The sequence below is a fragment of the Rhipicephalus sanguineus genome, chromosome 2, assembly GCF_013339695.2.
Source record: "Rhipicephalus sanguineus isolate Rsan-2018 chromosome 2, BIME_Rsan_1.4, whole genome shotgun sequence".
Lineage (NCBI taxonomy): Eukaryota > Metazoa > Arthropoda > Arachnida > Ixodida > Ixodidae > Rhipicephalus > Rhipicephalus sanguineus.
Window position 1 is genome coordinate 59,282,660 of NC_051177.1, and position 27,604 is coordinate 59,310,263.

Consider the following 27,604-nt stretch of genomic DNA (forward strand, 5'->3'; position numbering starts at 1 on the left):
TTACAGAAATGCTACCGTAGCCTGTAACTGTACCCGTGACTTCGTTCTAAGCTTCATATAGCACCAGCCACTGAAGAAGCGCAGCAGATCGTGTTTGGAAATGACATTGAACTCTGTGTTTAACACGCGAGAGAATGCGTAGGCGAATTGAGCGTGATGACACCGGCTTAGGGCCAGGTGGTGAGGTATCTGGTCGCTAGACAACGCGACGCCTGCTACTCTTTCTTTCTATCTTTTTATTCTCTCTACTTCTTTCTCCCTCTTTCGTCAACGTTCTCTCTGTCTCTCTTTCTTTTTTTTCTGCATTTTTTTATCTCTTCCTCATTCTTTCAGTGCTACGCTTTAATCTCGCCCCTCCTCTTTCCCTCCTCCTCAGAATCACATCTCTCCTCCTCAACTCACTTCCCTTTCCCATCCCCTTTCTACACTATACTACACAAGGCTGTGCTCTGCTAGCGAGCCTGATAACCGAATATTGGTTAGGACGCTCGCCTTCAGATCACGGGTACGCGGGTTCGAATCCCGGCCCGGGAAGAACTTTTTTCGGCCAGAATTTTTTCTTTCTCTTTCTTTATATCTTTCCGTCTCTCTGTTTGTTTCTCTCTTTCTTTCTCTCTCTCTCTCTCTGTACTCGTTCTCATAGTTATTACAGGCCAGCCGTAGCTGTGAGTAGTGGGATTTGCCCAAATTCTGTGGCACATACCCGTTCATGATGATGGTAGTTTTCGGGCACGGTCACACACTTTACGCCGAGCTAGAGCATCTTCGCCGTTAAAGACAAGCCTAAAAAAACGACGGGACAAACTGGCTCCTTGTTCTTCTTGTTTTTTTTTTTGTTTTGTTTTACGCTGGTATTTCATCCATGCTGACATGCATCAACTAGCCCAGTTCAACGCCTTGTTGCTATAGAAAAATAATGTTTAATGAGAGGTAATGCCAAGAGACTTGACAGATTTGTACCAAGACTATCAGATCACTCTCATATCCACTATCCAACTCTGGCTCTTTTATTATTTTTTTTCGCTTTCGAAATCCTCTGACGGCGGGGGCAGCGTTCGCGAGCATGCGCTGCGTAAACCTGTTTTGAAACACCAGTAACCCTCCTGTCTTCCTGCCATTTGTGCGGAATAAGAAACGGCACCCGTAATATCAGCTGCCTGCAATTCTCGTTCGTACGCGATTCGTTTGTGCGAGAGCCGCATTTAAGCGCGGGCGCGTTTAAGCGTTAGTTGGTGCGGCGGCGTGGGTCCTAAATACGTTAGTGACCCACTGAATGAAGCCCGAAGAAAGACGATCTGTACAAGTGTAGAAGAACACAACAATTATAAGCACCGAATAAAGTAAGACAATGTATTTGAACAGTTCAAGTCATTATGGCCCACGGCAGCAACAGTATTTTCTCATTTAGACTCTCTTTAGTGGCGCCAGACACGCGTACATTCATCCGTCACTGTTAGCGTCTTTCGATTGAACTGACAAGATCGTATAACTACTGTTGTGCCCTTACGCCTTTGATTACGCCTCCCTTCACCGCTAAGGGATCGCGGTTTTTTCCGAGGCGGCCTTTTATTCTATCTTCATGCATCTTATACAGAAACGGCGATAGGCGTAGTGCGGGATCACGTATTTCTCGAAATTCCGCTATCTATACCCATTCCCCTCCAGAATTCCCATAGCCCTCGATAAACACTATATGGTTTCTCAGTACGCTGGATCAGAAATGAAGTTGAAGGAATGAACTTAGAAACTTGGGAAACGGCGCGGTCGAACGTGCTGCCCGTGGGCCATGCCCTTGTATGCGTAATATTCTTTCAGGTTTCAACCTAATTTCTCGTTAAAAGTAGATAACGCTTCTCGACGTGCACTTTATATTTGTCTCTTAAGAAGTCATAGTTCATCATACGGACGAGCATGTGTTATGACTGTTCTATATATGGCTTGAACTCGAGACAGGTGGCATAGACGTATTCCCCACGCGGGGGAATCGGGGAGGGGTGCTCCCATGCCCCTTTCGTGGACAAGCCTATGCAGGTGGGTCAGAGGCCAACCGTATAACTGTAAGTTCGACCGCCCTACCCTCACGGTAGTGAACCGTCACTCGCTTCTGGCCACGGAGGACACCGCCATCGTTCCTCCGCACCGGTATGAAATCACTGCACCGAGCCAGAAAGTCCGCTCTGCCTTTTTCCGCGCGCTCTTACACACGTGGTCATTTGGCTGCGGTCCCTTACGGTGTAGTGGCCGGCGGCATTCACCGTTGTCGTCACGCCTCAGCTACTACCGGCAGGACGTATGTCTGTGTGCGTGCGTACGGGGGCTGGTAGCAGCTGCCCTCTCCCGGCGGGCTCCACAGGTCCGTCCGTATGTGAACGCGCAGACCCGTATAGTGAACGTTTGCGTAACGCTAACCGCGTACCCCCCCCCCCCCCCCCCGCTCTTGCCGAAGAAGAAAACAACAACCGCGGGGCGTTTTGCGGAGAGCGAAAAAATGGAGAGAGCGTTTTTCACGTTGTTGAATTCTCGGGGCAGGCCCACGAGGCGGAGAAAACCGCCTATGCTGACGTGCTCGCTCCGTTGGGAAAGGAGCCAAGAAAAAAAAGGAAACGTGGTGCGGGTGATGGTAAAAGAAAACATCATGGCAAGAGAACTGAGGACATCGACGAGAAGCCAGGCACTAGGGCGTTATTAGTGAGGAGGGGGGATGCGACAACTGCCCTCTCTCTCGGATCTAGCCCTCCTTGCGAAGTCCCGGTGACGTTGGCGAGAGTGAGAGATAGATTGGCTTTTTTTGTTACTCTTTTTATTTTCTTCATTGTGCCGCCGGAGGAAGTTCCGGTGTCTCTGTGTCGGAGGTGCAAGCGGTGTGTGCTGTGGTGCGCTGGTGGCGGCTTTCACCCAAGCCTTCGCGGCAGTACAGAGATGCGCTTGTCGCGGTTGTGACAGGAGGTTGATTACACTGCGACTTGTGACGCGAGCGCACACGCGCGCTCAACCGGTCCTCTCTCACTCGTCGGCGTATCGCCTGTCCAGGCGCAAGCTTCAACGCAGTGTCCACCTCGGATTAATGGACTCCGGATTGTGCGCGTTTCTGGATCAACGCCACGGCATGCGACGCAGGTACGCTGCGTTCGCGCGCGCTGCCGTTTCGACGTGACTGCGTTCCACGCCGTCGACACTGATGTGATTCTCCTGAACATCGTCGGCACTGCTTCTCAGTTTAGTTGACGCGTGTGAGCTTTGGTGCTGCTCTATTGCCAAGTATTGCTTTGTCGCCGTCAGCGCGGGCGATGGCCATGGCGCGAATGACTGCGTGGTCCGAACGCCGCTTCTGGTGGGAATGTGCCGTCCTCTACGGCTTACTCCTCTGCTGGATGTACATTGGTGAGTGGCATGACCGAATGGTTTACTTTCGCATCAGAAACGTTGGAGACATTAGTCATCGGTCTTCCAACATTATATCATTGTCATATTCAGAGGTTATTTGAAAAAAAAAAGAAAATATATATTTTAGAGCTTTGATCACTTCCCTTTCCTTTTTTTTATGGATGACAGAAGCGTGCCAGAGTGTCCTTTATAATCACTGAACGTACCACGCATCACTGGCGCAGGATCAATTGATTCATGCTCCATTAAGCAACACGTATCATCAGTTATGAATGGAGAAGGGGACGTTGCAGCACAGATCTAGAGCCAGATGTACGTGCACTCCTTGTCTAATGGGCATGAACTGCATTGTGTTATAGTTCATGTGCAGTATAGAACATCTTTGCGCGCAGTTTATGTAACACAACAAGTTGAAGAACAGTTAACGCACGCACAACATGCTTCTTGTCCTTTAGCTCTATAAATTAATACACATATATTGTATAGCAAGCGACTCGACCCTTGCGCTTTATTTGTCACTGGTTCAAGCGTGTCAGTGCTAAAGTGTTCATCTATTGACGCCTCCTTATCCGTATAGACGTACCGTTGCAGCTTGTGAATCAACGTAGAGGCACTTCAAACGACGGCGGCACGTTTTCCACCACGCTCATTAATCTGGAGGAAAATGGCTCCAAGTAATTTCAGCGCTAGAAACCTTGACGCCGTTGTTGCGAAAGGCATTTGTTGACCCTGAAGAGCTTCTTGCTGCGCCGTCTGCATAGCGACGTGGCCGAAACAAAAAGCAGGTAACTTGTGCGTTATACACCGCCAACGTACGTACAGCGTAGCTATCTATAATAATTGTAATTTCAAAGCACAGTCTCTTAGTGCTTCCTTTACATTTACATCAGGTCTCCAATCGTAGGTGCATGTCCGTAACCACCTCAATGCAGGGACATCTTACTGTTCTCCAATAGTATAGGGTATACACAGCACTCTTAATCTTCCACGTTTTTTAACAGCGGAACTAAGTCGAGCCTGCGCCTGTGTCACGGAGATCACGTGGCTAGAGCGGGGAGTTAATAAACAAACAAATAAAATGAAATGATGATGACGCTCGAGAGTATGATGACGATGATGATGCTGATGATGTGTCTGTAATCTACATAACAGTGTGAGATATACTTCAAGAAAGGTGCAAGTAATTGTAACGTGCATGGTGAAGGAAACGTAGCGGGGTAAGCACCTTGCATTATTTCATCTTGCGTACGAAAAACGCGCCTATTCTGCAGCTATCTGCATCGAGCTAGTCGGTTACCAAAGCAGAGAACAACACGTTGCAGCTGAGTCACCATAATGCTTCACACAGTCGACGTCTGATAGCTCGAAATCGTTTAATTCGTCTCCCCGTTTTATACTCGATGGTGGGTGAAAGTCTTTACGAAATGCCGAACCAGAAATTGTTGCTCGATGTTGGCATACAATAAAAACATGCAAACAAGGAAATTTCGCCAAAGAAAGAAAGCATAGAATGGGCCGTAGCGGCGAAAGCCCGGCGACAAGGATGTGGACACCAAGGCGTGAGAAATCGACCAGAACGGTGTTTGCTGACATTCAGGGCCAGACGGTTATTTCCCGCGTATACGTTGCGAGAACATAACGCAACTGTGCTATTTTCCTTCTTTCTGGAGCGGCTGTGGCGGGGCAATAACGGGATCGGTATGCGCCCGCGAATGTTCTCGCTAAATGTTAAAGCAGCTTGACAGATGAATTAAAGGGGGTGGGGGGCTAGTTTTCAATAAACTTATACGTAGGAGTTTGAAGTCTGTCTCAATCTACTTCTTAAATTTTTTTGTTTGGTTTTCTTCCCTTTCACTTGTAGCGTCTCCTTTCTATTCTCTTTCACTCTCCGTTCGCACTTTTCTTCCGCGCAGGGTAGCCAGCCGGTCTAGAACTCGCTAACCTCCCTATCTTTCTGCTTGTTCCTTCCTTCCTTATATGTAGTGGTTGCTTAAAGTTTACTGAAAACTCATTTTAGTATTAGTTCGTGGGGAAAGCTAGACCAAGTAGTCAAACAAATCTATATCCATAATAAATACCCAATAATTAAATACTAGTATCCAGGCACCCTTGCTGATGCGTGCTCTTAAAGACTAAAGGAATATTCGCACTGAATGCGGCCGGCTCTGTATATGTTGTTTTGAGCAGTGTGGCTTATATATCAGTATGTCGTGTATGCCACATGGCTTATATACGTATGCCCTCAATATTGTTAAATAACATTTTATTCTACGCTGTCAACGTCTTCCCCTTTACACTTGTGCATATAGGATATAGCTGCAGGCCAGAGGTGGAGGCATATTCTCTTTCAGGTCGATAACTTCTTTCTTATAAAACGCTCTGACAACACGAATGCACATAGTGGGCGTCCCAAATTAAGTTTAATCATTAGTTAACTAACGACCATTTGTCGTTTTCGTGACGCATGACTTTTACTGATCTCTTATTGGGTAAAGCCACCGGGAGTGAACGGGACGAAACAGCCTCGCGAGCTGCCACGCTATGTTATTCAGTCGCATACAACGCGGCCATAAACCACGCTGTCCAAGCGGGTGGTATTTATAGAAAAAGTTGAGACGCCAGTGTATCGTCCCGTCGCTATATACAGACATTTATTAAGTCTAACCGTGTGTTACTTCTCGAGCAAATGGATCAGTCGCCGGTATATAGCTTACAGCCTCAAATACAATGTGTCGAGTGTGCGTAAAATAGTGGCCCCCGTCTGCACTGGAGATTTAATAGCCGGCTCGTGTAATCGTAGCCGCTGCTTATTGTATTCTTTTTTTGCCGGCTGCTTGTTACGCCTAATCGTAAAGCTGTGTACTCAGAAGAAAACCGCGCATGATTTCCCTTTATAGCTTATGCGACCAACGTTTAGAAACTGATGCGCGAGGATCGTGCTGTTCTACAAAACAATGCAGTCTCGCCGGATGTTAGCGAAAGATACTGGTGCCGCGTACAACTATAGGCAAGCTCAATATCAAACAGGATGGCAAAACCGCACAAGTAATTCAACAGAGTGCCGCTTAATAAGGGGTACAGGAGAAAAGCGAATGGTTCCGGGAAGGAAACCATTGTGCCGGAAGTTCGCATACAAGGCAAATCGTGCTGCAGGATTCCAAAGGAGAATTACTGAGAAAGCAGTGGCCTGACATTAAAGGAGCTCAAGAGCGGCGAAAACAAGTGCAACAGCGCACTATGCTCCTACAAACGCTGCCGCTTCGATAAAAGATAATAAACGCCGGAAGAAGAAACTGAGTGTGACCGTTACTGCCCTTACAGTTTGTGAGATAACAAACGATTACGCGCGGAAACAGGACAGAGGAATAACACAATCAGGTCGGGAGGCCGTACGTTTCCTATTAAACCTGCCCAGTTTAGAAACTGTAATTAATTATGTATTAAGTTTTTTTTTAGTGGATGTTGTGTTTAAATACCCGGATTTATTGAGTTCCGTTCGACCATGGCAAACTTATTTAAGAGTGCCGCGCACGAACTTCCAAGAGAATGCAATCATTTTGTCGACATCAAAGCGAAGGATAATGGAAACGTAAGAGTAGTAGACAAAGAAGAAGAGACAAGCAGACAAGCAACGTAACCGCGTACGCTCGAGTGCGGTAGCAGGAGTTGCTGTTAATTGAAGTATCTCATGAAGCCTCGTAGAAAGACATCAGAAACCTGGGTAGTGCGAGTAAAGGCCATTGATGAAGCTTCTTTAAAAGCTTGTTAGGGAAAATAACACTGTTAATTTGCTTTGATATTTCAGAGGGAAAATGGCATGAACCAATTCCTACTTTCTCGAACGATGCGTTACTTAAAAATCGTCCTGGTGTTTTTTTTCCTTTTTTTTGCGCTCAACTGATAATGACAAGAACCAAAAGCTGTACTCTCTGCCGTGTGTGTGTGTGTGTGTGTGTGTGTGTGTGTGTGTGTGTGTGTGTGTGTGTGTGTGTGTGTGTGTGTGTGTGTGTGTGTGTGTGTGTGTGTGTGTGTGTGTGTGTGTGTGTGTGTGTGTGTGTGTGTGTGTGTGTGTGTGTGTGTGTGTGTGTGTGTGTGTGTGTGTGTTTTAAGCGCCTAGTTGTGTCAAGGCAGGAATGTTCACGTCAAGCCTGTGCCCAGGGTACCGCGACAGCGAGGAATCCGATCACCGAAAAGTTGCGTTGATCTTTAGTCCATTAGCGCACCGAACTGGAAATGGCTACGGAAGCGTGAAGGCTTTTTTGACCTTTGTGCGGCTGTAAACCTTGAGAAATGATCGAAACACGAATTCCAAGGGGAACGAAAACATCGGTAATCTTCGGAGCAACAAGTGCGTCCGTCGTTCCTGTTTTGGCGGACCTGAACGCGGCGCGCAGGCGCGTCCTCTCGAAGCCGACGAAATCCCCGAAACTTATTTACCGGAAGGACGAGCATGGACGGGCGATAAAACATAACGCCGAAGAATCCCCGCACAATCTCCGAGAACTGATTGATGTACGGGCGAACGTGTAAGCTCTCTTTTACTGAAGGTCGTAGCAAACGATGTCCTGGGTAAGAAAGTTTTTGTCAGTTCGCTTCGGTTTGAACGAAGAATTGTTAAATATAAAGATCTTCTGAAGCGTAATCAAGTGCCCGTTTTTGTTTTCGCGTCAAGCTTTCCAAACTGTCATTATCTTTGTTTTATGCTTCTCAAATATACTTAATGGGAAAGTTCTAAGACGCAGTGATTGCTCAAGTTGTTCCCACTCAGTTTAATCTTAGTGTTGGCCCTGAAAATGTGGCCAAGGCTTATCTAAAGAAAGCCTGGCTGCGTATTGTCTGGCGCCCTCCGGTTCCCAGATGGTTCTGATAAAATTTTAAGAGATGGCGCCCATAAAATGGAGAGAGAGAGCAGGAAAGAGAAAGGGTTACAGACATCGGTGTGAGTTATATTCCACAACGAACTGTGCGGCGGGAAGGGGAAAAGGGAAAGGAATAGGTACAAGATGGATGACGGCGAAGACAGAGGGAAAAGACGAAGCACGTAATGGACAAATATATACTCAAAGTTTAGAAGATTCCGAGGCCACACTGCGGACAACAGTCATGTAAAATCTGGTCAGGCGGCCTGAAATCAAGATTCGGTGCTTCTCTCGGAAATAGCCCAGTAAACGTCCTCTGAAGACGATTGGCTGTCTAGATGATAGTTTGAAAATGTGCTTCTGAGCTCGTTGGACAATGGTTAAACTTGCATTATGTACTTAAATGGGCCCTAAACGTGTGTTCCTTTCTTTTCTTTTCTTTATTTTTATTTATGAAAGACCTCTCTGACGCCGACGCTTTCCAGAAATCCTCCGAAAAAAAAAAAGAAAAGAGAGAGAGAACAAACCTCACGGGCTCGCAGTAATGGTAATCACTGGCAGCCTATAAGCTACAACAACAACGACGACAACGACGATTACGGAAACATCCCATTAACAACAACAACAACTAATAAAGGCATCCAGCGAATCAAGAAAACCTACTGTTCGAAAGCTTATAATCCGGCTTTGATTGTTGTTCAGTTAACGAGCACATGAGAAGACATGGCCGAATATGCGGCTATGCGAAGAGATTTGGTAGTAATCCCACGCCAATATGAACAACATAAAGACACACAAAGGCCCAATAGGAAAATTATGTAAGGTATAAATCACATCACAGCACTAAGAACGTCACGGATCCGTGCTAAGTCAGTGCGCACGAAATGCCTGCGGTCAATAATAAGTACGCTTTCCTCGTTGCCTTTATTCTTTTCGTTTTCCTTTCTGTATCCTGGTTACAGTTACTGCCGTGGAACGAACGAAGGCTTATTTTTTGTCGCTTACAGCGATATCGACCTTGCTGCCTGGTCAACTTTTCTGACTTCCGATGTGCGACAAGGTGAAGTGTTTTAACATCACCTCTAGTCTGAGAATGGCGGCATAAGGGCCGCGACACCTTGTTGAAGTACGATATCAGAAAGATTATCAGCTGTGGCTGGAACAATGGCGAATATCTGGCGAGAAACAAAAGCTCATACAGTCGTATTCTCGTGACAAGCTCACGAGAATGCGATTGCTACGTTTCGACAGGCATTATCTAGTCGCTGCAAGATTCCTCAATAACTTGTCAGTTGCTCCAATCCATGGGCCTCGCACACTGAGGCCCATGGCCATGCATTCGCACCAGCCATTGTCCGCTATACATCACACTTTCGACGTTATTAATTATTGAGTTATATATTTAGTAGACTCAATGCCTTTAACGTCTTTTCTAGAAACCCTGTAAGTAAAATTTAGCCAGTCAATTCACAAATTCTAAGGAATTTGCGAAATTTGCGCGTGCTACTATATATGAATGAATGAATGAATGTTCTTTATTGCACACATGTCATTTACAAAACAAGCACAAACTGTATGGTCCCATAGCCAAAGGCTAGTGCGAGTCCCATTGAAATATACATAACTCAAACTGTAATACTTATAAATAAAATAAATAGAAGTAAACAACTCAAATGTGATATTTTCATACAAGAAGTAACATAATACATATATTTGCTCATTTATCAATATCGACGTTTAAAAAACGTTGAAGTCGATTTTGGGCACTGTATGTTGACATCGACAGAGGGAAACCGCTTTTTTGTTTGGCGTTTCGAAGTAATAACTGAAACGTTAGCCGTGTGCTCGGGGGGCTCGCTATAGTGTAAACAAGTCGTCTGTTTAGACTGCAGAGACAAACATTCACCACCTCAAGGACAGTTGTCTCGGGTAGTTGCTCAACGCCTTCACATCTCGTGTTGCTGTTGACAGTAAAGTCTGAACACATCGTCTTTGTTCTCCCCCCCCCCCCCCCCCTCTCTATTTCGTGTGTTGCCGGACTCTGAGCGTCGTCGCTAAACAGGATGCCTACCCACTTCCTCGTTCAGACAACGCGCACGATGACCCGCACGCGTCTCTGTCACTTAACCACCGACGATTTGCGTTCGGGAGTCTTGGGTCGTAGGTCGCTGTGCCGATCAAGGAATCGATCGCCTTCCACACGTTCCTAGATGGCCATTTATAGAGGCCACGAGACACGTGCGACGAGTTTTCAGACTTCGACAAAAGTCGGTGTAGCTAAGTGGGATGGGGTATTAGCCAACGTGCCAGCAACTTTCAGGAGCAACCAATCTACCGGTTACCTATACAATGGAAGGCGTGACTTGACCTTTCGAGCTCCAATAGGGTAAACACTGCTCGAACTTTGCCCTGGGTTATAGAGTTTGCCCCTTTCAAAGTTTATCGAAAGCACCTCCCAGAGGGAGGCCAGCAGAGTGCAAGCCGGTATTTTCCCCGCGGCTCACCGTATATACCGAGCTGGAGACCTTATAAACTCTGGGGCCATACAGCACCGACGCGAGGAGAAAGTACGGATCAAGGGGATGGCCAAGTTCGTCGGAAGCGGCCAGTGACGTAACCGACGGAGGCCCACCTCGGGAGACTTTCTTTTCTTTCCCAGGAAATTGACGATGTTCAGTCAGGGCATTACCTTCGTCCGGGGCCCGTGATGTTTTTCAGAGTCTTCATGGTATTATACGTGGCCTGTTTGGTGCTACTCTGTTCCATTCCACAGAGTGAAGCGGATGACGTCTTAGAATAGATAGATAGATAGATAGATAGATAGATAGATAGATAGATAGATAGATAGATAGATAGATAGATAGATAGATAGATAGATAGATAGATAGATAGATAGATAGATAGATAGATAGATAGATAGATAGATAGACAGACAGACAGACAGACAGACAGACAGACAGATAGATAGATAGATAGATAGATAGATAGATAGATAGATAGATAGATAGATAGATAGATAGATAGATAGATAGATAGATAGATAGATAGATAGACAGACAGACAGACAGACAGACAGACAGATAGACAGATAGATAGATAGATAGATAGATAGATAGATAGATAGATAGATAGATAGATAGATAGATAGATAGATAGACAGACAGACAGACAGACAGACAGACAGACAGACAGACAGACAGATAGATAGATAGATAGATAGATAGATAGATAGATAGATAGATAGATAGATAGATAGATAGATAGATAGATAGATAGATAGACAGACAGACAGACAGACAGACAGACAGACAGACAGACAGACAGACAGACAGACAGACAGATAGATAGATAGATAGATAGATAGATAGATAGATAGATAGATAGATAGATAGATAGATAGATAGATAGACAGACAGACAGACAGACAGACAGACAGACAGACAGACAGACAGACAGATAGATAGATAGATAGATAGATAGATAGATAGATAGATAGATAGATAGATAGATAGATAGATAGATAGATAGATAGATAGATAGATAGATAGATAGATAGATAGATAGATAGATAGATAGATATAGCAGCTATGCCTCTGTCATGATAGGAAAATCTGAAGGCTCTTCCACAACAACAAGCCGTACAAAACTCCCTTTAGTATACAGAAACACTTTTATTATTATTACTTTTAAATAAGTGCACAAGACTTTGGCACCAATGATGTTGCCTTTTCCCTTAACATTAGCCATGCGCGACATATAGCAAATGTAGACCAGCTCTGGAGAATGGCTAAAGGAATGAAGACATATAGAATATAAAAGTTGAAACGCTTGCTCGCTCACTTCGAATATGACAGAGAAAGCAGCAAAGAGTACCTCGAACCCACACAGTACCTCGAAGGTACTCCTTTCTGTCGCTGCTTGTTCGACAGTTTTCCTTTTCATAAAATTTTACTTCTGTCACGTACAAAGTAAAATCACTAAGCGCAGAAGGTCAGCCAAAGACATTTACACTTCGACGCGAAGAATGTCTCCTAGCGTACAGAGCCGCAGTACAAGTAAGGTAACGATCGAGGCCGGCCGCCTCGGCGTAGGACGGGGCGTGTTGCAATGCGTCGAAATGCGATGTAGTGCTACGCCCACGCAACCTTCGCCGACGCGCACGGCAAGTGCATGGGCGGGGGTGTTTTTCGAGATTTGCTACTCGCTCTAGCGTGTCGTTTTTCCGCTCCGTCTCTGCAAGCGAAGTCAGTAGCTGAGCGCTGCGTACGTGCAAACTTTTGTTAGAAAACATGGTGAAAATGAACACATGGTCAATTACTGTCGAGGGCGTTGCAAAATTATTAGAGGGTCGCTTTCTATCGAAAGCAACAGTTTTTTTTTTTAAGTTTTACGTGAAGGTTGGAACACAAGTTTGAAAACATTGGCCGTAATGCGCCATTATACAATAAAATTGGCGCTTTGATATACTGTTATTCAATCGAGAAAGTGTATTGGGCGCGCATAAGTTTTACACGTTGTAACGAAACGTGAGCTGTTCAACAGTAACATTAACGAGCTTAAGAGCGAGAATGATCGCATTAACTGTAATAATGTGCCTTCTGCAGAATAACTAATCACAATACGTTCAGGCGTTCGTTACGCTTACGAATGTTTGAACAGAACGCCTCCGTTCCGTTTAGAAGATTTAGTGATTCCCGCAATGACTTACCAAATTTATTATGGCGCAAATACACAAATCGAAAGCTCGATACACCAGCGGTCTCAGTGTAGACTTCACGAATATGAAGGGGCAGGAATTTCGCTGCACTGCCATCAAAGGTGAAACCATGTAATGGATGCTAATCTGTGTCTTTAATGCTGTATTTTTTTGTGGTAGCTCCGTCGTGGCGCCTTCATGAACATCACCTGAAACAGTAACGTGCTTGTGGGCTTGTGTAACTGTCACGCCGTTGTGACAGATACGCATTTTCATTTTGTGTTTTCTGTAGTGCGACACTCCAGCGTGCCTGCGAAGCCTTTCACTTCTATGAACACTCGTTTAATTAGTTTCATTTTTATTTCATGAATTCAACATACCCCCATGACCATGTTGTAAGCCTCGTTTCCGATCCCTCTGTTGGCCTAATAGCACCGAAATTACATCGAGTAGGCTTCGTTCGAACTTCTGTTATTTGTTGAGCTTTGGGCAACCGGTGTGGTAATTCCTGCGAGAATACATCAGCCCTCCTACAAGGAATGCTTACAAAAGAGAGTTTTTGCCACTCCAAAGGTTTCCTCGAACCTTACTTTAGACAGCGCCTTCACTTAAAAGCTTGTACCACACCACACCAAAGGTCACAGAGTTCAGTCACAAGAGAAAAAAGAAGCCCCTTCGATAAAGATATACACTGAAATGAAAGGTAATCTCTTGCGATAAAACAAACTCTTTCGATGTCGGGCTTCATATTTCGTGAAAGAAGCCTAACTCGTTAACCCGATAGAGCCTCTTTGAATTGCTAAGCTTTCGACATGAAGTTTATAGAATTTGCGCACCATTAATATAAATGTTTTGTGCTGAAAACTGATTAAAGAAGGAATAGAAACAGCTATAGCTGAAGAATGCCACCGAAAGGAGAACAGCGCCTGTTTACTGGATGAAGTATTTAAAAAAAACAACGGTAAAAGACAATGCATATCAGGGCCGTATACATCTGTTACGAATGTGACACTCCATTCGTTCAGTAATCACAGAAAAAAAAGGGGACATTAAAAGGTATTACCCGCTGCCTAGACCTCTCGAAGTGTTCAGATTACCTAAATATTGGCCACGTCAACAGCGACGATAGCGCCGTCTGACGGCGCCTTATTCATCCGTTACTTACGTGAACACATATCTAAATTGTTCTTACAAGCATAACAAGAAACACGAATGAATACCTCAAGCTACAAGATATTTTTGAGGACAACACCTCAGTCAGCACAGGCATTGAGAATACGTTCCTATAAAAATTCCAGGAGAGAGAAAGCCCCGATCTTCCTCTCAACCAAAGCAGTTCCATATTTATAAACTGGGGCCACTATTAGCTCTCTCCTTTTTCTGTCTTAATTTTAAAGGAAGAAACAATATTACCTATTTCATTACAATTAACTTTGAGCTAATTAACGTTCAGAACAGCAACGCGTTGACATCTGCTTTCTTTCTTTTTTCTGTCTTTCTTTTCTAGATTTCGCTTTGCTTTAATTTGGCCTTATATTATACTCAGTGACGACAGCTCATCCATATAATCGGCAAATTAATAATTGCGCAGTCAGAAAATTATTTTCCTGGAATGTTCTCCAGCTCTTCCAAATTTCGCTACAGGTTGTAGCTTAGTATAGTAATCCACCTTCCTCGAAACTCGCAGCTTCGCAGGGTTCTCTGACACTAAAACATAACCTTACTGGTTACCTGCCTCTCAGTATATGCATGGTTTAGTCTTGAGCTTGCTGCACGGACACACGTGTATGCATACATCCCAGTGGGGGCAGCAAATTCCGCGTAAAAACCGGCTCGCGTTGCAGCGGCTGAGTCATCTCGAAAGGAAAAGGAATATCTTCGTTTTGTTTGTTTCGTTCTCTCCGAGTCAGTGTCTACACCGTGAAAACGGTCAGCATACTGCGCCGATATCTCGAAACGATGTTGCCTAGTTGAAGTGCCTTTTGTTCTTTTTGCGCTTAGTTCAGGACTTCACATAGTCCTGGTCGCGGCGGCCGCATTTCGAAGGCGGCAAAATGCTAGAGGCACGTATCCTTAGATTTAGGTATACTTTAAAGGAACCCAGGTTGCCGAAGCTTCCGGAGCCATCCACTACGGCGTCTTTCATAATCGTGTCGTGGTTTTGGGACATAAAACCCCAACAATTATTATGAAGTCTTCGTATTGGGCGACAGCTTCTGACGGCGTTGCCCGCACTGCATTTTCTTTCTATTTCTACATTTAAGAAATTATCTTTTTCCTCCGAAAACCCTGCGCTAGAGAACCTCTTACAGTCTTATCCGAAACGTCTGGCATTGTGTGTCTAGAACAAGAGCTTTCGGCTGAATAATTGCCCGTTGTCGGAGGAGAGAATCCTGTAACGCTGCTACGCAATGTTCTGAGCTTATGAAGGCTTAAAAGCGTAACTCCAATCTTTGGCGTCACGCGGACTTTGCGTGGGAGATTAGAAGGCGCAGCACAGTGCATGTTGGTTTATCACCTCACTTTTCTTTTCATTTGTTTTTATTCGTTCGCGCCATTTTACTTAATTTTGTATTTCATGCTATCATACCTTGTTTCTCGAGGTCAAATGAGCATAGGCAGCGCTTTATGCCAACGGTGTTGTGGACTTCGGACCCGATCGCTCTTCCCATAAGCCGTTTCTGTTTTTCGATAACAGTCAATAAAAGTCGGTTTATCATCATATTCTTTTATTATCTTCAGTCCAACTTAGAAGACCCTTACTTATACAGCACGTTCGCAAAAACAAAGGAAAAGGATCGGTTTATGTTATTTGCCGGATGCACAGTGAATCAGAACTGACAAATAATTTTGGTTAAGTTCCTTAATCGATCGTAATCGTAGTTAACTGGACGTTTCTCAAGCGGGTCCGCCATGCTACAGGTGCGCGCTTCCTGTATTCTTCTTAGGCAAGAAATGAGAACAACACAGAGGTGGGATGTTCCTGCTTGTCGGTGACATCGATCTCAGGTCAAACCCTCTACACAGAAGGAGACACCTTTGTTTTTCAGGAACACCTACGGGAGCGGCTACACCTACCCTATGTGTCCTCAGTTGAGCGATGCCGGTGATAGGAAGTGCAGGATGAAAAATAAAAACTTCTTCGTCGCCCTCCTTATTCCACTCGTGGTAGGAAAACTTTTCCTACAGTCTAGCGCGCATGCGCAGGTCACGAGGGGTGTCTTCTTTCTCAACAGCCCGGAAGAGGGGATGGTCTTGTTGTTCCGCCGGAAGCACGCTCCTAGACGAAACCGTTGTTGTCGAGTGCGCATTTCCGGTTGAGGAAACATCCGCTCTGACACGTTCCTTGCAACAGTGCAGCCCAGTTATGTAGCCACGTCACTCACGACGCAACAAAACCCTGGGATATTCACACGTGTCTTATAAACTGTCTAGTTGCATTTGACCAATACTTAAACACTTCGGTTGTTAATTGACGACGTTTGGACTACGTACACCTTATACAGCTGAATGTTTAACGTTTCTGAACATTACGTTTCTGTGAAACATACTATCAATATGAAAATCTTTGTGTATTCAATCACGACGGGTAGCCCGTAAGACGCACGCGGCAGGTGATAGTAGCCCATGCGGAAATAACTTCATGCAGCCCCTTAGAGTTTAGTCTTTCTTATATAGAATAGAGACAGAGAGAGATGAAAAAAGGAAGGCCGGGAGGTTAACCAGATATTAGCATGTGGTTTGCTACCCAGCACTGGGGTGGGGAAATGCGGGCAAGTAAGGGGGTGTAGAGAGAGAGAGAGAGAGAGGGGGGGAAGAAACGCACATACACACACACAGAGGATAAAAAACAACAACACACACAGGAAGGGCCTTCTGGTTACAATCGTTCAGAAAGTCCAGTCGATCGCAAGAAGCGCAGTAGCGCTTGCATGGCAACGCGCTCAACAAGTTGGAGGCAAAACGCAACGTCGCAGAAGAAGGCTTATATAGAATAGAATATACAACTGCGCTTTTAAGGACACTTTGATGAAACAGTCTGTTCTTGTGCGTATACCACGTGCGAGTGCAAGCATTGGGTCTGCTTTGAGGCTTAACTGCCGCGCTTATACAACGTGCTTAGTTATTCTCCACGTTGAAAATGCGTGCCCCTTCGTTACGCTGTAATTCCTACTGGCTGCGTGCTTACTCATTGCATTAAATATAACGTTGTGTACTTCAAAACGACATAAAACGACACATTTCACATACACTCTCGCCGAGGTATACACTTTTGCAGACAACAAACATAAGGCGAAACACAGAAGCTCAAATGTGTGTCTGCAGAAGTGTTTTGTACATCAATGCAGTATACCACGCTAGCGCAACTCAAATAACATTATACTGGAGGTAAAACAACAAGTAAATGAAAGCAGCGTATGTAGTCCTGGGACCCCAATCTCGGCCGACAACTCCTTTGTAGGACGCAACTTCCATCGTGAGGACTCTAGCATGGACAGACGTCTCTTGATTTACCGAAAGCTCTCATGCGCTTTGTACTTGGTGATCCAACCACAGTGTGGCCCTGTGCCTGCTGACGCCTGTTGACCGCCTGCCACCTACCAAATTTAGCTCACACATTTCAAATAATTTCTTGGAAAAAGAAACGTTTGTGGCTCGTATCTAATGAAGAAGTGTGACGCGACGCGATTCGACCGCAGAAAATTGCTTTAACTTTTCTGTAACAGATAATTTTGTTTCCCTTTGATGCGTCTATGGTTCCCTAAGCTCCGGTATTGAGCGTTTGATTAATTGCTTACGGTTGTAAAATTCTTAAACCATTAGCAAAACTTTTAATATCATGGACTAGGAGGTCTGCATCAACACGCGCTCTGCAGGAGTATCCTTGGCGTAGGTGTATGAGGAAAGGAATTTCCTTGCTAATGTGGGCTAAGCGAGCAAGGCTCTTTCATGGAGTACATTTTGCCGCCGCACTCGGAAGAGGCAGTATTTAATGGCCCATCTGCAGATTCCGCCTCGCCGATGTCCACAAATAAAAGTAAGAAAAAAGTAGACTCGGCCAAGCGACGTTTCTCCTCTTTTTTTTATTACTCCCTTTGCGATTATAAAGCTAACCGGAAAACGCTCCCCATAGCATGGGAACACTTTCGCCTGCATCGTGATGTTGCATAAGTAGGCTCACTTAACAGAGGCTTGCTTTCAACTTTCTGGAACTGTGACCTCCGTGTGGAGGCACTGTGATTAATTAAGATATACTCAGCCATTGAGCGTCTTTCAGCAAAACGCGGTTTACTTGAAACAGTTTACAGCAGCGATGGTTAAATTAAATTGCCAAGTCTTATGTGACAAAACCACGTTGAGCCACGCCGAGAAGCGGGGGATTCAGGGTTCATTTTGACCATCTGGTCACATTTAACGTGCACCGAAATCTAAATATCTAAATAGACGAGTCTTTTTTTTTTTTTGCTTTTTATCTTCTAAATGAGGCCACTGAGGCCGGGACCGAGCGACCTCGAGGTCAGGATTACGGCGCCATAGCTGCTGTTATATACTACCGACGCGAGTGTGTACGCCATCAACAAAAGGAAATTGGAACGCGTTTGGGTCAGTATCAGTGTGTGAGCGCCTCAGAATGTGTGAGTGGGCTCGCTATGCGTTCGAGCTGCTGGGTCGCAGAGGATGCGTATCCGTGGCGCCGACGCCACAGTGGGTCGTCAGGAGAAATGGCTCGAGAGCTGTGGCGGGTTTCCCTGAATTATTGCCTGGAGAGTTTGTGTCAGGGAAGCGAACCACCGCAGCGGATTCTCAGTGTGGTCATGCGGGCGCCGCGGTCCAGGCCATGTGGCCGCAGCGACAGAAGGGCAGAAGCGGTGTCCGAAGTGGGATAGCGGGTTACGTCCGTCAGCAGTAATGGCCAACACGGGCGGTTCTGCCGAAGGAGAGCGTCGCGCGGATTCCTTTTCTCCTAGCTGAGAGCAAGGAGAGGGGGAACGTACATTGTTTGTATGATTGTTTTTAAACTGAGCGGGAATGCGTGGCTGGAAGACAGAACGGAGAGCTCGCTGGGCGCAGCCCGGGCGGACGGTCGTCGTGAATAAACGCTGCCTTCAACCAGACTCTGGCTCTTCCTTCGCGTTGCCAGCGTGCACTCGGGTCATCGAGGGGCTGTCGATACCAACCAAACTTAACTGTGCTTATGCTCGACGTCACGAATGCTGAGACGCTTTCCATTTACGTGTGCTTCGCGACGACATAATAGTGCCGCGTTGTTGGAACTGATGCGAGCGCCTCAAGGTGTGTTCAATTCAGTGCTTAGGCAACTCGACCCAACCATTTAATATAGTGTATGTGTGAAATGCTTACAGGAGATGGATTTGCAAAAAGAAAAGAATAAAACAAGAGAGAAACCGGGGCGCATGTTTGGCAGTTGCAGTATGCAGTTTATTTGATAAACGCAATGTTTAATTCAGTAGAGCCTGCAAGGCTAAGCTATGCAGAAGCTGAAGTTGCTGCACGTTGAGTTGTTTCTGAAGGGCCGAGCTTTCAACGGCAGCCTGCGTCGTACAGAGTAACACGAACAGAATCACTACTTCTTGCTGGTTTAATGTGAACGGTCGATGTGACAGGACTGCGTTCACACGAACTCTGCCATGCGAGTCGGCATGAGCGAACCCTATAGTCGGGCTGGCGCGTTGCCACAGCTCGACCCGGAACCTGCTCAGCCCGACCGGCTATCGTTTACGCTTGCCTGACGGGCAGATGTCAGCTCAGCGCGGAGCCTCGGCCTTATTTTTCTGAGCGCCATGTATATATCCACGTCTTTTCAAGTCTCTTTAATCCAAAGGAGTTTTTTTTAACACGAAAGTGTTTTATGCTGGGGTCCACCAAGACTTCAGTGACGTATTTCCGTCACGGAAATGACGTCGAAAAAATATACACAATCAGATGGCAAAGAAAAAAAGGTACCGTCAACGGGCATCGAACCCACGACCGCTCGGTCCGCAAGAGCAGATGCCGGGCACGCTATCCACTGCGCCACGATCACAGACTCGGGAAGCTTTATGAACGCGCCTTTTATATCCACCACCCACCCGTTCGGCTAGCTAGTGTTGACCTCTGGGAGTGGTCAGGTAAAGTAATTCGTCATTGCCTCCGCGACTAGCACCTGCAACGCGTTACGCGTCCACCCCATTCGGCGAGTTTTCAATAGAAGTTAAATTTTGCCAATGCCTTAGCACACCGCGAGGAGGCGACCTTTGGCCAAGCGTCGTAAAAGCGTCGGCCTCGCTCAGCATCACGCTAATACAAAGCAATAATAGCTCTGCGACGCGCGCCTGCCTCACCTGGCTGTAACACGGCGTTCCATGCTCACACGCTCGCCCCTAGAAAAATCGCGGCCGGGCTACCGGGGCGGCACGACGCGCTTTGCGTTTCCCTCTCGTCCTGCCGTGGTGTTCAATCACATTTTAACATTCCGCGGGATGGCGACCAATTTCTGCGTCCAATATGCGACGCTCTTCTGGCTATCACACCTAGTTCTCTGATTACGCTTTCACCGCTAACTACTACAGGTACCACAAGGGTTTATTTAATCATTTAGCAGGGACGTTAGTCATCGGGATGGAGATGTACCACCAATCGCCAAAGTGGGTGCATACACGTTAAATGGCGCCATTAGCTGCCAGACATCAATATACATTGTGCAAACTTTCTTATATCAATGTATAGTAAGCATTCAGTTACTTCTGTAAGGGCACTCTTTACTTTCGTGTTATTCCGATTCCTATGACGGAGGGATCAACCGTGTTTTATCCTCTTTGTTTAATCTGAAACCTCAATTCACACTTGTGCGACACTTGCTCTGTATACCGGGTGTTCAAAGTGAACCTTTATGGTTTTCTGAAAATTCAGCACTGGGAAGAACGTGAAAACCACCTTTAAAAATAAGTTATGCATCCAGCGGGACACAAAGTGAGACAATATTTATCGCTATCAGCCGCCAAATTAACTAAGATTGAATAATGAACTTTTTAATGAGTGCAGCAAGCGGGCATGTTTGTATTAAAAAGTTGGAGGCAGTCGCGTTTCTACACAGTTCCACTTGAAAGACTTTTTCTAGCATGTCTGTGCCCCGAGATATACCGCTGCAAAGTTTAATTGCGGTTTGCATGATTACGCATGCAAGACGGTGAGCATTGGCGCAAAGCTCCTCCCTGATGCGCCGCGGCAGTTGCCAGCGCCGTTTATTCTGACAACGGGTCGAAGGCATAGGCAAAGGTGATAACGCGTCTACCTTTTCGCTACCGGCTGGCGATAGCAAGCATTGACTGCTCGTCACATCGGGAAGGAACATTGCGCCGATCCTCACTGTCTTGCATGCGTAATCATGCAAACCGCAATTAAACTTTGCAGCGTTATATCTCGGGGCACAGACATGCTAGAAAAATTCTTCCAAGTGGAACTGTGTAGAAACGCGACTGCCTCCAACTTTTCAATGGAAACATGCCCGCTTGCAGCACTCATTCAAAAGTTCATTATTCAATCTTAGTTAATTCGGCGGCTCACAGTGATAATTATTGCCTCACTTTGTGTCCCCCTGGGTACATAACTTATCTGCAAAGGTGGTTTTCGCGTTCTTTCCAGTGCTGAATTTTAAGAAAACCATAAAGCCTAATTTTGAACACCCTGTATATTCAGCCTGACACGCCAGCAACTTTTTTTAACACGAAAGTGTTTTATGCCGGGGTCCGCCAAGACTTCAGTGACGTATTCCCGTCACGGAAATGACGTCGAAAAAATGCATACGATCAGATGGCAAAGAAAAGTAAGTTCCATCCACGAGAGTCGAACCCACGACCTCTTGGTCCGCGACAGCAGATGCCGGGCACGCTATCCACTGCGTCACGGTCACATATTTTATGTTCCTGATATTTTTTTAAGGATGTGCCAGTGAAAAGAGCTCTGCTGAATGAATCGTAGCTTTCGTCTTAAGTGGCACGTTACGACGAGCAGAGATAAAAGGGGCAAAACAGAGATGTCGCAGGCTGCCTTGCATCGTAGGTGTCGCCGGGATATGTCGCACTACGCCGAGGTTACAGTATATTGCTTTATAATCCTGCAATGTCGTTTATGCTCACGAAGGATGTAAATACGTGCGGTGTGAACGTCGTATATTCGTTTCCTTCCGAGGAAGGACTTGAGAACTGCGAGGTCATTCATACAAAAAAAAAAAAAACCAAAAGGTTGCCACTCTTGTCAACACGCTCCTCCGTTTCGTTGATTCGATCGGGTGGTGTGTTTTCCAGTTCGATTCGAATCGATAGTGCTTCAAATGCGCATTCGAGACGTTCAATTTTCGCGTCCATTCGAAGGGATGAACTTACTTTCCAGAAATCTCCGCAAACGTCAGCTATACGCCTGACACTTTGTCCGTTTTTACGACCGGAATTCGCGAAATAGTCATGCTCGTCACTGCGCTCTCGTAGCGCTACATTTTATTGGCTGTTTCCACTCCGGAGCTGTTAAAGACCTGGGAGTACCCGCGAGAACGCCCTCCAGGGCGTTCCAAACAGTCACTGATTTTGTGTTTTTCCTCGTGTAGCGAGAGTCCGGTCGCGTCCTGCTCGGTAATAGCGGGTTTCTATTGGCATCGATCAAGAATAAGGGGTCGCCGCTGTGTACTCGGCCGCCGTGGCAATACCGGTTCCGACGAGGTCATCCTTCACTCCTCAAAGCGCTCTCTGCGACGTTGCGCTTGCGTCAGAGGCGTCGGGGCCAGCTCAGCTGTTGCAATCTTCGGGAGTGACAGTTTTAGTGCGTCTAGTTAGGGGTGCTATAGTTGCTAAACGGCGCTTGGCGGGCTTCGAAATGGCACATCAGGAGGACATGTTCGTTAGGCAAGCCATCCGTGGTATCTTGTTGCCCTGCAACTGCGCGCCTGACGAATTTGCCTTCTACAGTGGACTTGTCTTTGCCCGAGGGGGTCGCGGAAAATCTTCAAAGTAGGAATGTTTTGATTATTGATTATATCTTACATTATCTTGCTAACAGTTCTATAGTGTGTGTGTGTGTGTGTGTGTGTGTGTGTGTGTGTGTGTGTGTGTGTGTGTGTGTGTGTGAGAGAGAGAGAGAGAGAGAGAGAGAGTGATAGTGCTCCCGGATGCTAAAATGGTAATAACTTCCAGCGGCGTAAATCCTGGAAAATCACGAGGAGCACACATCTTTCCATGATGGCCATATTGTTTTTTGTAAATATATGCCGTATGTTTAAGTATATAACGTTCTTGTTATACTTCAAAATAAAATTTTTAAAAACGAGCATGGCTTCCCAGCTCGCCTAATTACATTGTGCTATTGAGACTTCTCGGAAAGCGATCGAACGGCTGTTGAAAATTTCATACAGTCTTATAAAGCTGGGTGGGATTCAACAAGAGATACACACTACAAACTTATCAGACGTTAAAAAAAGAAGTTCAAGTATGACGGTTGAAAGATAAATCTCAAGGGGGGACACTTGCATGGCATGTTGCCCCCCCCCCCCCCCCTGCCCCCGTGATTTACGCCAGTGATAACTTCATTCGTAAACCCAACTAATTCTTAGTGATCAGTAGTCGAGCTTAACCGTGCCAAAGACTTTGTGAGTTTGCGTCGAAGAGAAGCCCTTGATCATCCTGTAGCAAAAAAAAAAAAAAAAAAGCGGCGTACGTGGCCTATGAAACGTAGCTTTCACGGGAGATTTCATCGCGCGATTATTGTTCGTGGAGTGCTGCTCAAAACTACGTCACACATCCGTACAACCGACATATACGCATTGACCCATCTTCCCTGTAGACTAACTACACTGTTCAAAAAAAGAAAAACTACACTGTTGACTCGTACAGAACATCTTTATGTCTTTAGCTCTGCGAATAATCTGGAAAAACGGATAATTATGGCGGAGCGGAAACCCGGAGACGGCACGGCCGCCAGATCCTGGCTGAGCCGGAGTAAATGCATAGTATAGATACACCGAAATCACTGTACATGGGCACGGATCGTGCTACTCGCACTGTGCAGGGATTGTACGTACTACGTAAGCTTTTTGTACTGCATATAAGTGATGTGTAAGTTGCCATGCGTGACCACTCTATACTATACTATGGTAGCGTTGTCGAAACGTATACACGAGTCCACGTTTAGCGTTCGGTGCGGCACACCGAGTAGGGTTACACCTACAGTGAACCTCCCTTCTAGTTCACTGTAGTTACACCCACGGCGGTGCCGCGGGCTGTCTCCGGGCACCTCGCGGTGCGGGCCATCGGCTCCCCGGCGGATGTGCGCGGCGGGGATTTCCTCTCTCGCTGCCGCCTGACGACGACCGATAGCGCCTTGGACGTCGTCCTGGGCAGGAACTCTGCTTGCCACGGGCTCGCGAAAGCGGTGAGAGAGAGAGAGAGAGCGGAACCAGTGTTTGCCCACTCGCACGACTGTCTGGTCGGCCGGCTGCTGCGGCGAGCAGCTTGCTGCAACAACAGCGTCTTGGTCGCTCGCCATCGCAGCTGACGCGCGTACTCGGCTTGATTAGGGCGGCATGACGGGCGAGCGGCCTCGAGGCAGATAAATGCGCGGCGTCTAATGCGAGAGTACGCTGCGATGCGAGGAACGCTGGTGGGCACCACCAGGTCTTGTACGAAGAGATTAGTTAGTAACTCGGCGATTCGCTGGGCGCCCACGACACGCTCAAGAAAAGGAAAGAGGGGGGGGGGGGGGGGGGGGGGGTTGGAGATGTCGACTTCAAGAAGAAACTGGAGATGTTATCATGACCATGTGCCTCGTTGCCTCGTACGTTACTCCATACCATGGGTGCTATAGAATGAGATGACACCGTTGGCACGGACCCACAACTTCCACCTACTCCCACAGACGCGACACAATCGCACATGCTGACCTTGTAAGCGATTACGTTTGTTTGTGTGTTTTGAAATGAGGTCTAGACACCTAGCAGGCATATGTTTTGCTTCGTGTTCTACAAACGGCAACCATGGTCCTTGCAGAACTTTTTTTCAAATTTTTCATTGATACCTAATGAAGAGATTCTTGAGGATTTGAACCAGCCAAAAGACGAAACACATAGGACTTCTGGTGGAGAGGGCACGAAGCATATACACACGATAGCTAAGGAAATCAGTTTCAGACTTGAAGAAGACAAGTCCACTTGTCGAAACGTTGGCTCGAGCACCTACCCCCTGTTTACGGATTTTTTCATCGCAGCTTCCATCTTCCACTTCTTGCCGTTTTTTGGATAGGACAGAAGTGGCACACACACTGACGTACGGTCGTTGTGTGTGCCACTGTGGTCACGTTGTGTGTGCAACGACGGTCGCAGCTCCGATATAAGGAGATGTTGGCGCATGAAGAAGGCGCCGGCTACTCCTTAGCTCTCGAATGGGTCTGGCATACAACACACGGGGTCCAAGAATTAGTTGCATGCTGAAAACGACAGTAATGGGAACTAAAATTATGTTGTGCCTCATTTGTATCTCTCTCAAGAGAGAGGGAGAGATACGAGTGAGATCGCCCCCCCCCCTCTGTCTCTCTATCAGAGACAATTAAACGAAGCACGAAATCGTTTTATTGTCCGTGCAAAATAAAAAAAAGAAAGAAAAGGAACGCGAGTATCATAGTCTCCCCAACAGGCCGCTGCCACGTAAAAAGTTTAATAAAGCCTCTCGACGGTGCAACAATTCGAAGGGCGTGCCGGCTGCGAATTCATTGATAACGAAGTGCTCATCGGCCCGACCCATGACGCGCACACACAAACGCAGTGTTTATTAACGTTCGGTGTTATCAGCAGACACTGCACTACTAAGCTAAGCGACAATAAGTGGGCGATAAAAATTACCGGGGACATATTACCGGGGGCATATTAAGGGGACAGTGATAACGGGAAATGAAGCATGGCCTTATCGAAATTGCGAACACTTGTAGCGACGACGAGTGCTGCATATTAAGGCATTGCAAGAGATGACTTCCTGTCGCTTGGTTCCGTGCTCAATCGGCAGAAGTTGGGGAAATTCGGCGGAGTGGTACAGTGCGTACTCTCGCGAAGCGTCGAGCGGTCTTCCCTCGATGACAGTGTTGCTGCTCGTAATAAATAAATAAATAAATAAATAAATAAATAAATAAATAAATAAATAAATAAATAAATAAATAAATAAATAAATAAATAAAACCCTAGGGAGGTTCTGTCACCTTCCCAACAGCGCAGGAGCTGTGCCAGAAACACAAAACACAAGGTCACCTTCGTAATGACGTTTCTGCGAGAGTTACCACTCTGCGGAACATGTTCATCAACGTTTTCTGCAAGCACAGTGTTGCCGTTGGCTTTGCCGCAGCATAGTCAATTACAGACGTTCAGGCACGTGTTCTTCTGTATGACAAAAAAAAAGAGAAAACTTACATGAGGACGTAAAACTCTCAGATAATAGGTAAAATGATTCGTCTACGCCAGCTACGCGTTTACACATTACGTATAAGATAATAAAGGAAGGCGCACATCGCTTGATTTCCCAGCTGCACTGATGTTGCAGTAGCTGAACAACCACTGAGCACTACGAGAAAGCGATGTCCACTTGCTAATTTCTACTTAATTACCACGTCGTCCCAACATCTCACACTTGCGTTGCGCCTCTAGATGCAAGCCTTGGTCAGAAAGACGCGCTAGGAAGACCGATGTTGCCGTTGATAAATGACATCCTAGAAATTGAGGAGCCGCTGGCACCGGCTCAAGAAACAAGTCGTCGTCCGTATCGCAGAAAGAGAAAAAAAAGGAAAAGGAAAGTGAGGTAGGCGGAAGACGAAGCAAGCGGTAAGAAAACAGCACCAAGAGAAAGTGGAACTTTGGATAACGCAGACTGGTCGTTCCGTACAGTTATTTCGGGCAGTGATAAAGAAAAAAAGAGAGTGGGAAGTTCGTCAACGTCTAGCATGTGCTCAAAGCTGTGCGCTACAGACGAGGAGAAAGCAAAAGAATATCGCGAGGAAGAGGAGTGCCTAAAGATAGCTCCCGCTGGCAGAAATATCACCGCGCGTGTTTCTCGATAAAGCTGGTCGGATCCTTCGATTTTTGATTTCTTTTTCCTTCACTGCATCGCACTACGTCCGAAAACACTATGATTCACCGATTTTCGTTCCTAGAGCATATGTATATCATGTGCTTTCTTCCCATAATTTTGTTTCTGTAAGTAGTCACCTTCACTGAAGCCGAGCTATCCAAGCAAAAGGTCAGCGTGGCTCAATGAATGTGCGCCTCGTCTCGCGTCTCACGAGAACGAGGCTAACGTTCTGGAAGTAAATTGTTTTGCCCTCGAACGACGCGTAGAGAGACGGGCATGCGAGAGTGGTCGTGAAATGGCGGGGAGCCTCGGAGGCGGGAGGGGCCGATTCCGACTTCCACCATTGGTCTTTACAGCCAATGGCTGTGGAATACTGCGCGTCGCCAAGGCCTCCGGTTCGTATATGTTATGATCAAGCCAGTCGTATTGCCTCCCGAAACGATCCCCGAGCTATTTGCTATCGTCTCAAGAGGGCAAGGGGAGGTGACGTCCAGCGATCTTGGCCTACCTCGCTTAAATCTGTGCAGCGTTGCGATTGCTACAGGTGTCAAATTACGGTGACCGTATCCTCT

General features: G+C 46.3%; 1 protein-coding gene across 1 annotated transcript in view; it reads left to right on the forward strand.

Moving 5' to 3' along the window:
• Positions 1–2,912: 2,912 nt before the first annotated feature.
• LOC119381619 (vascular endothelial growth factor receptor 1) overlaps positions 2,913–27,604 on the forward strand; it is a 53,157-nt gene continuing 28,465 nt past the window's right edge. Inside the window, exon 1 of the mRNA XM_037649391.2 lies at positions 2,913–3,381. Coding sequence (XP_037505319.1) covers positions 3,288–3,381 — 94 coding nt within the window. The 5' untranslated portion in view covers positions 2,913–3,287. The remainder of the gene's footprint in view (positions 3,382–27,604) is intronic.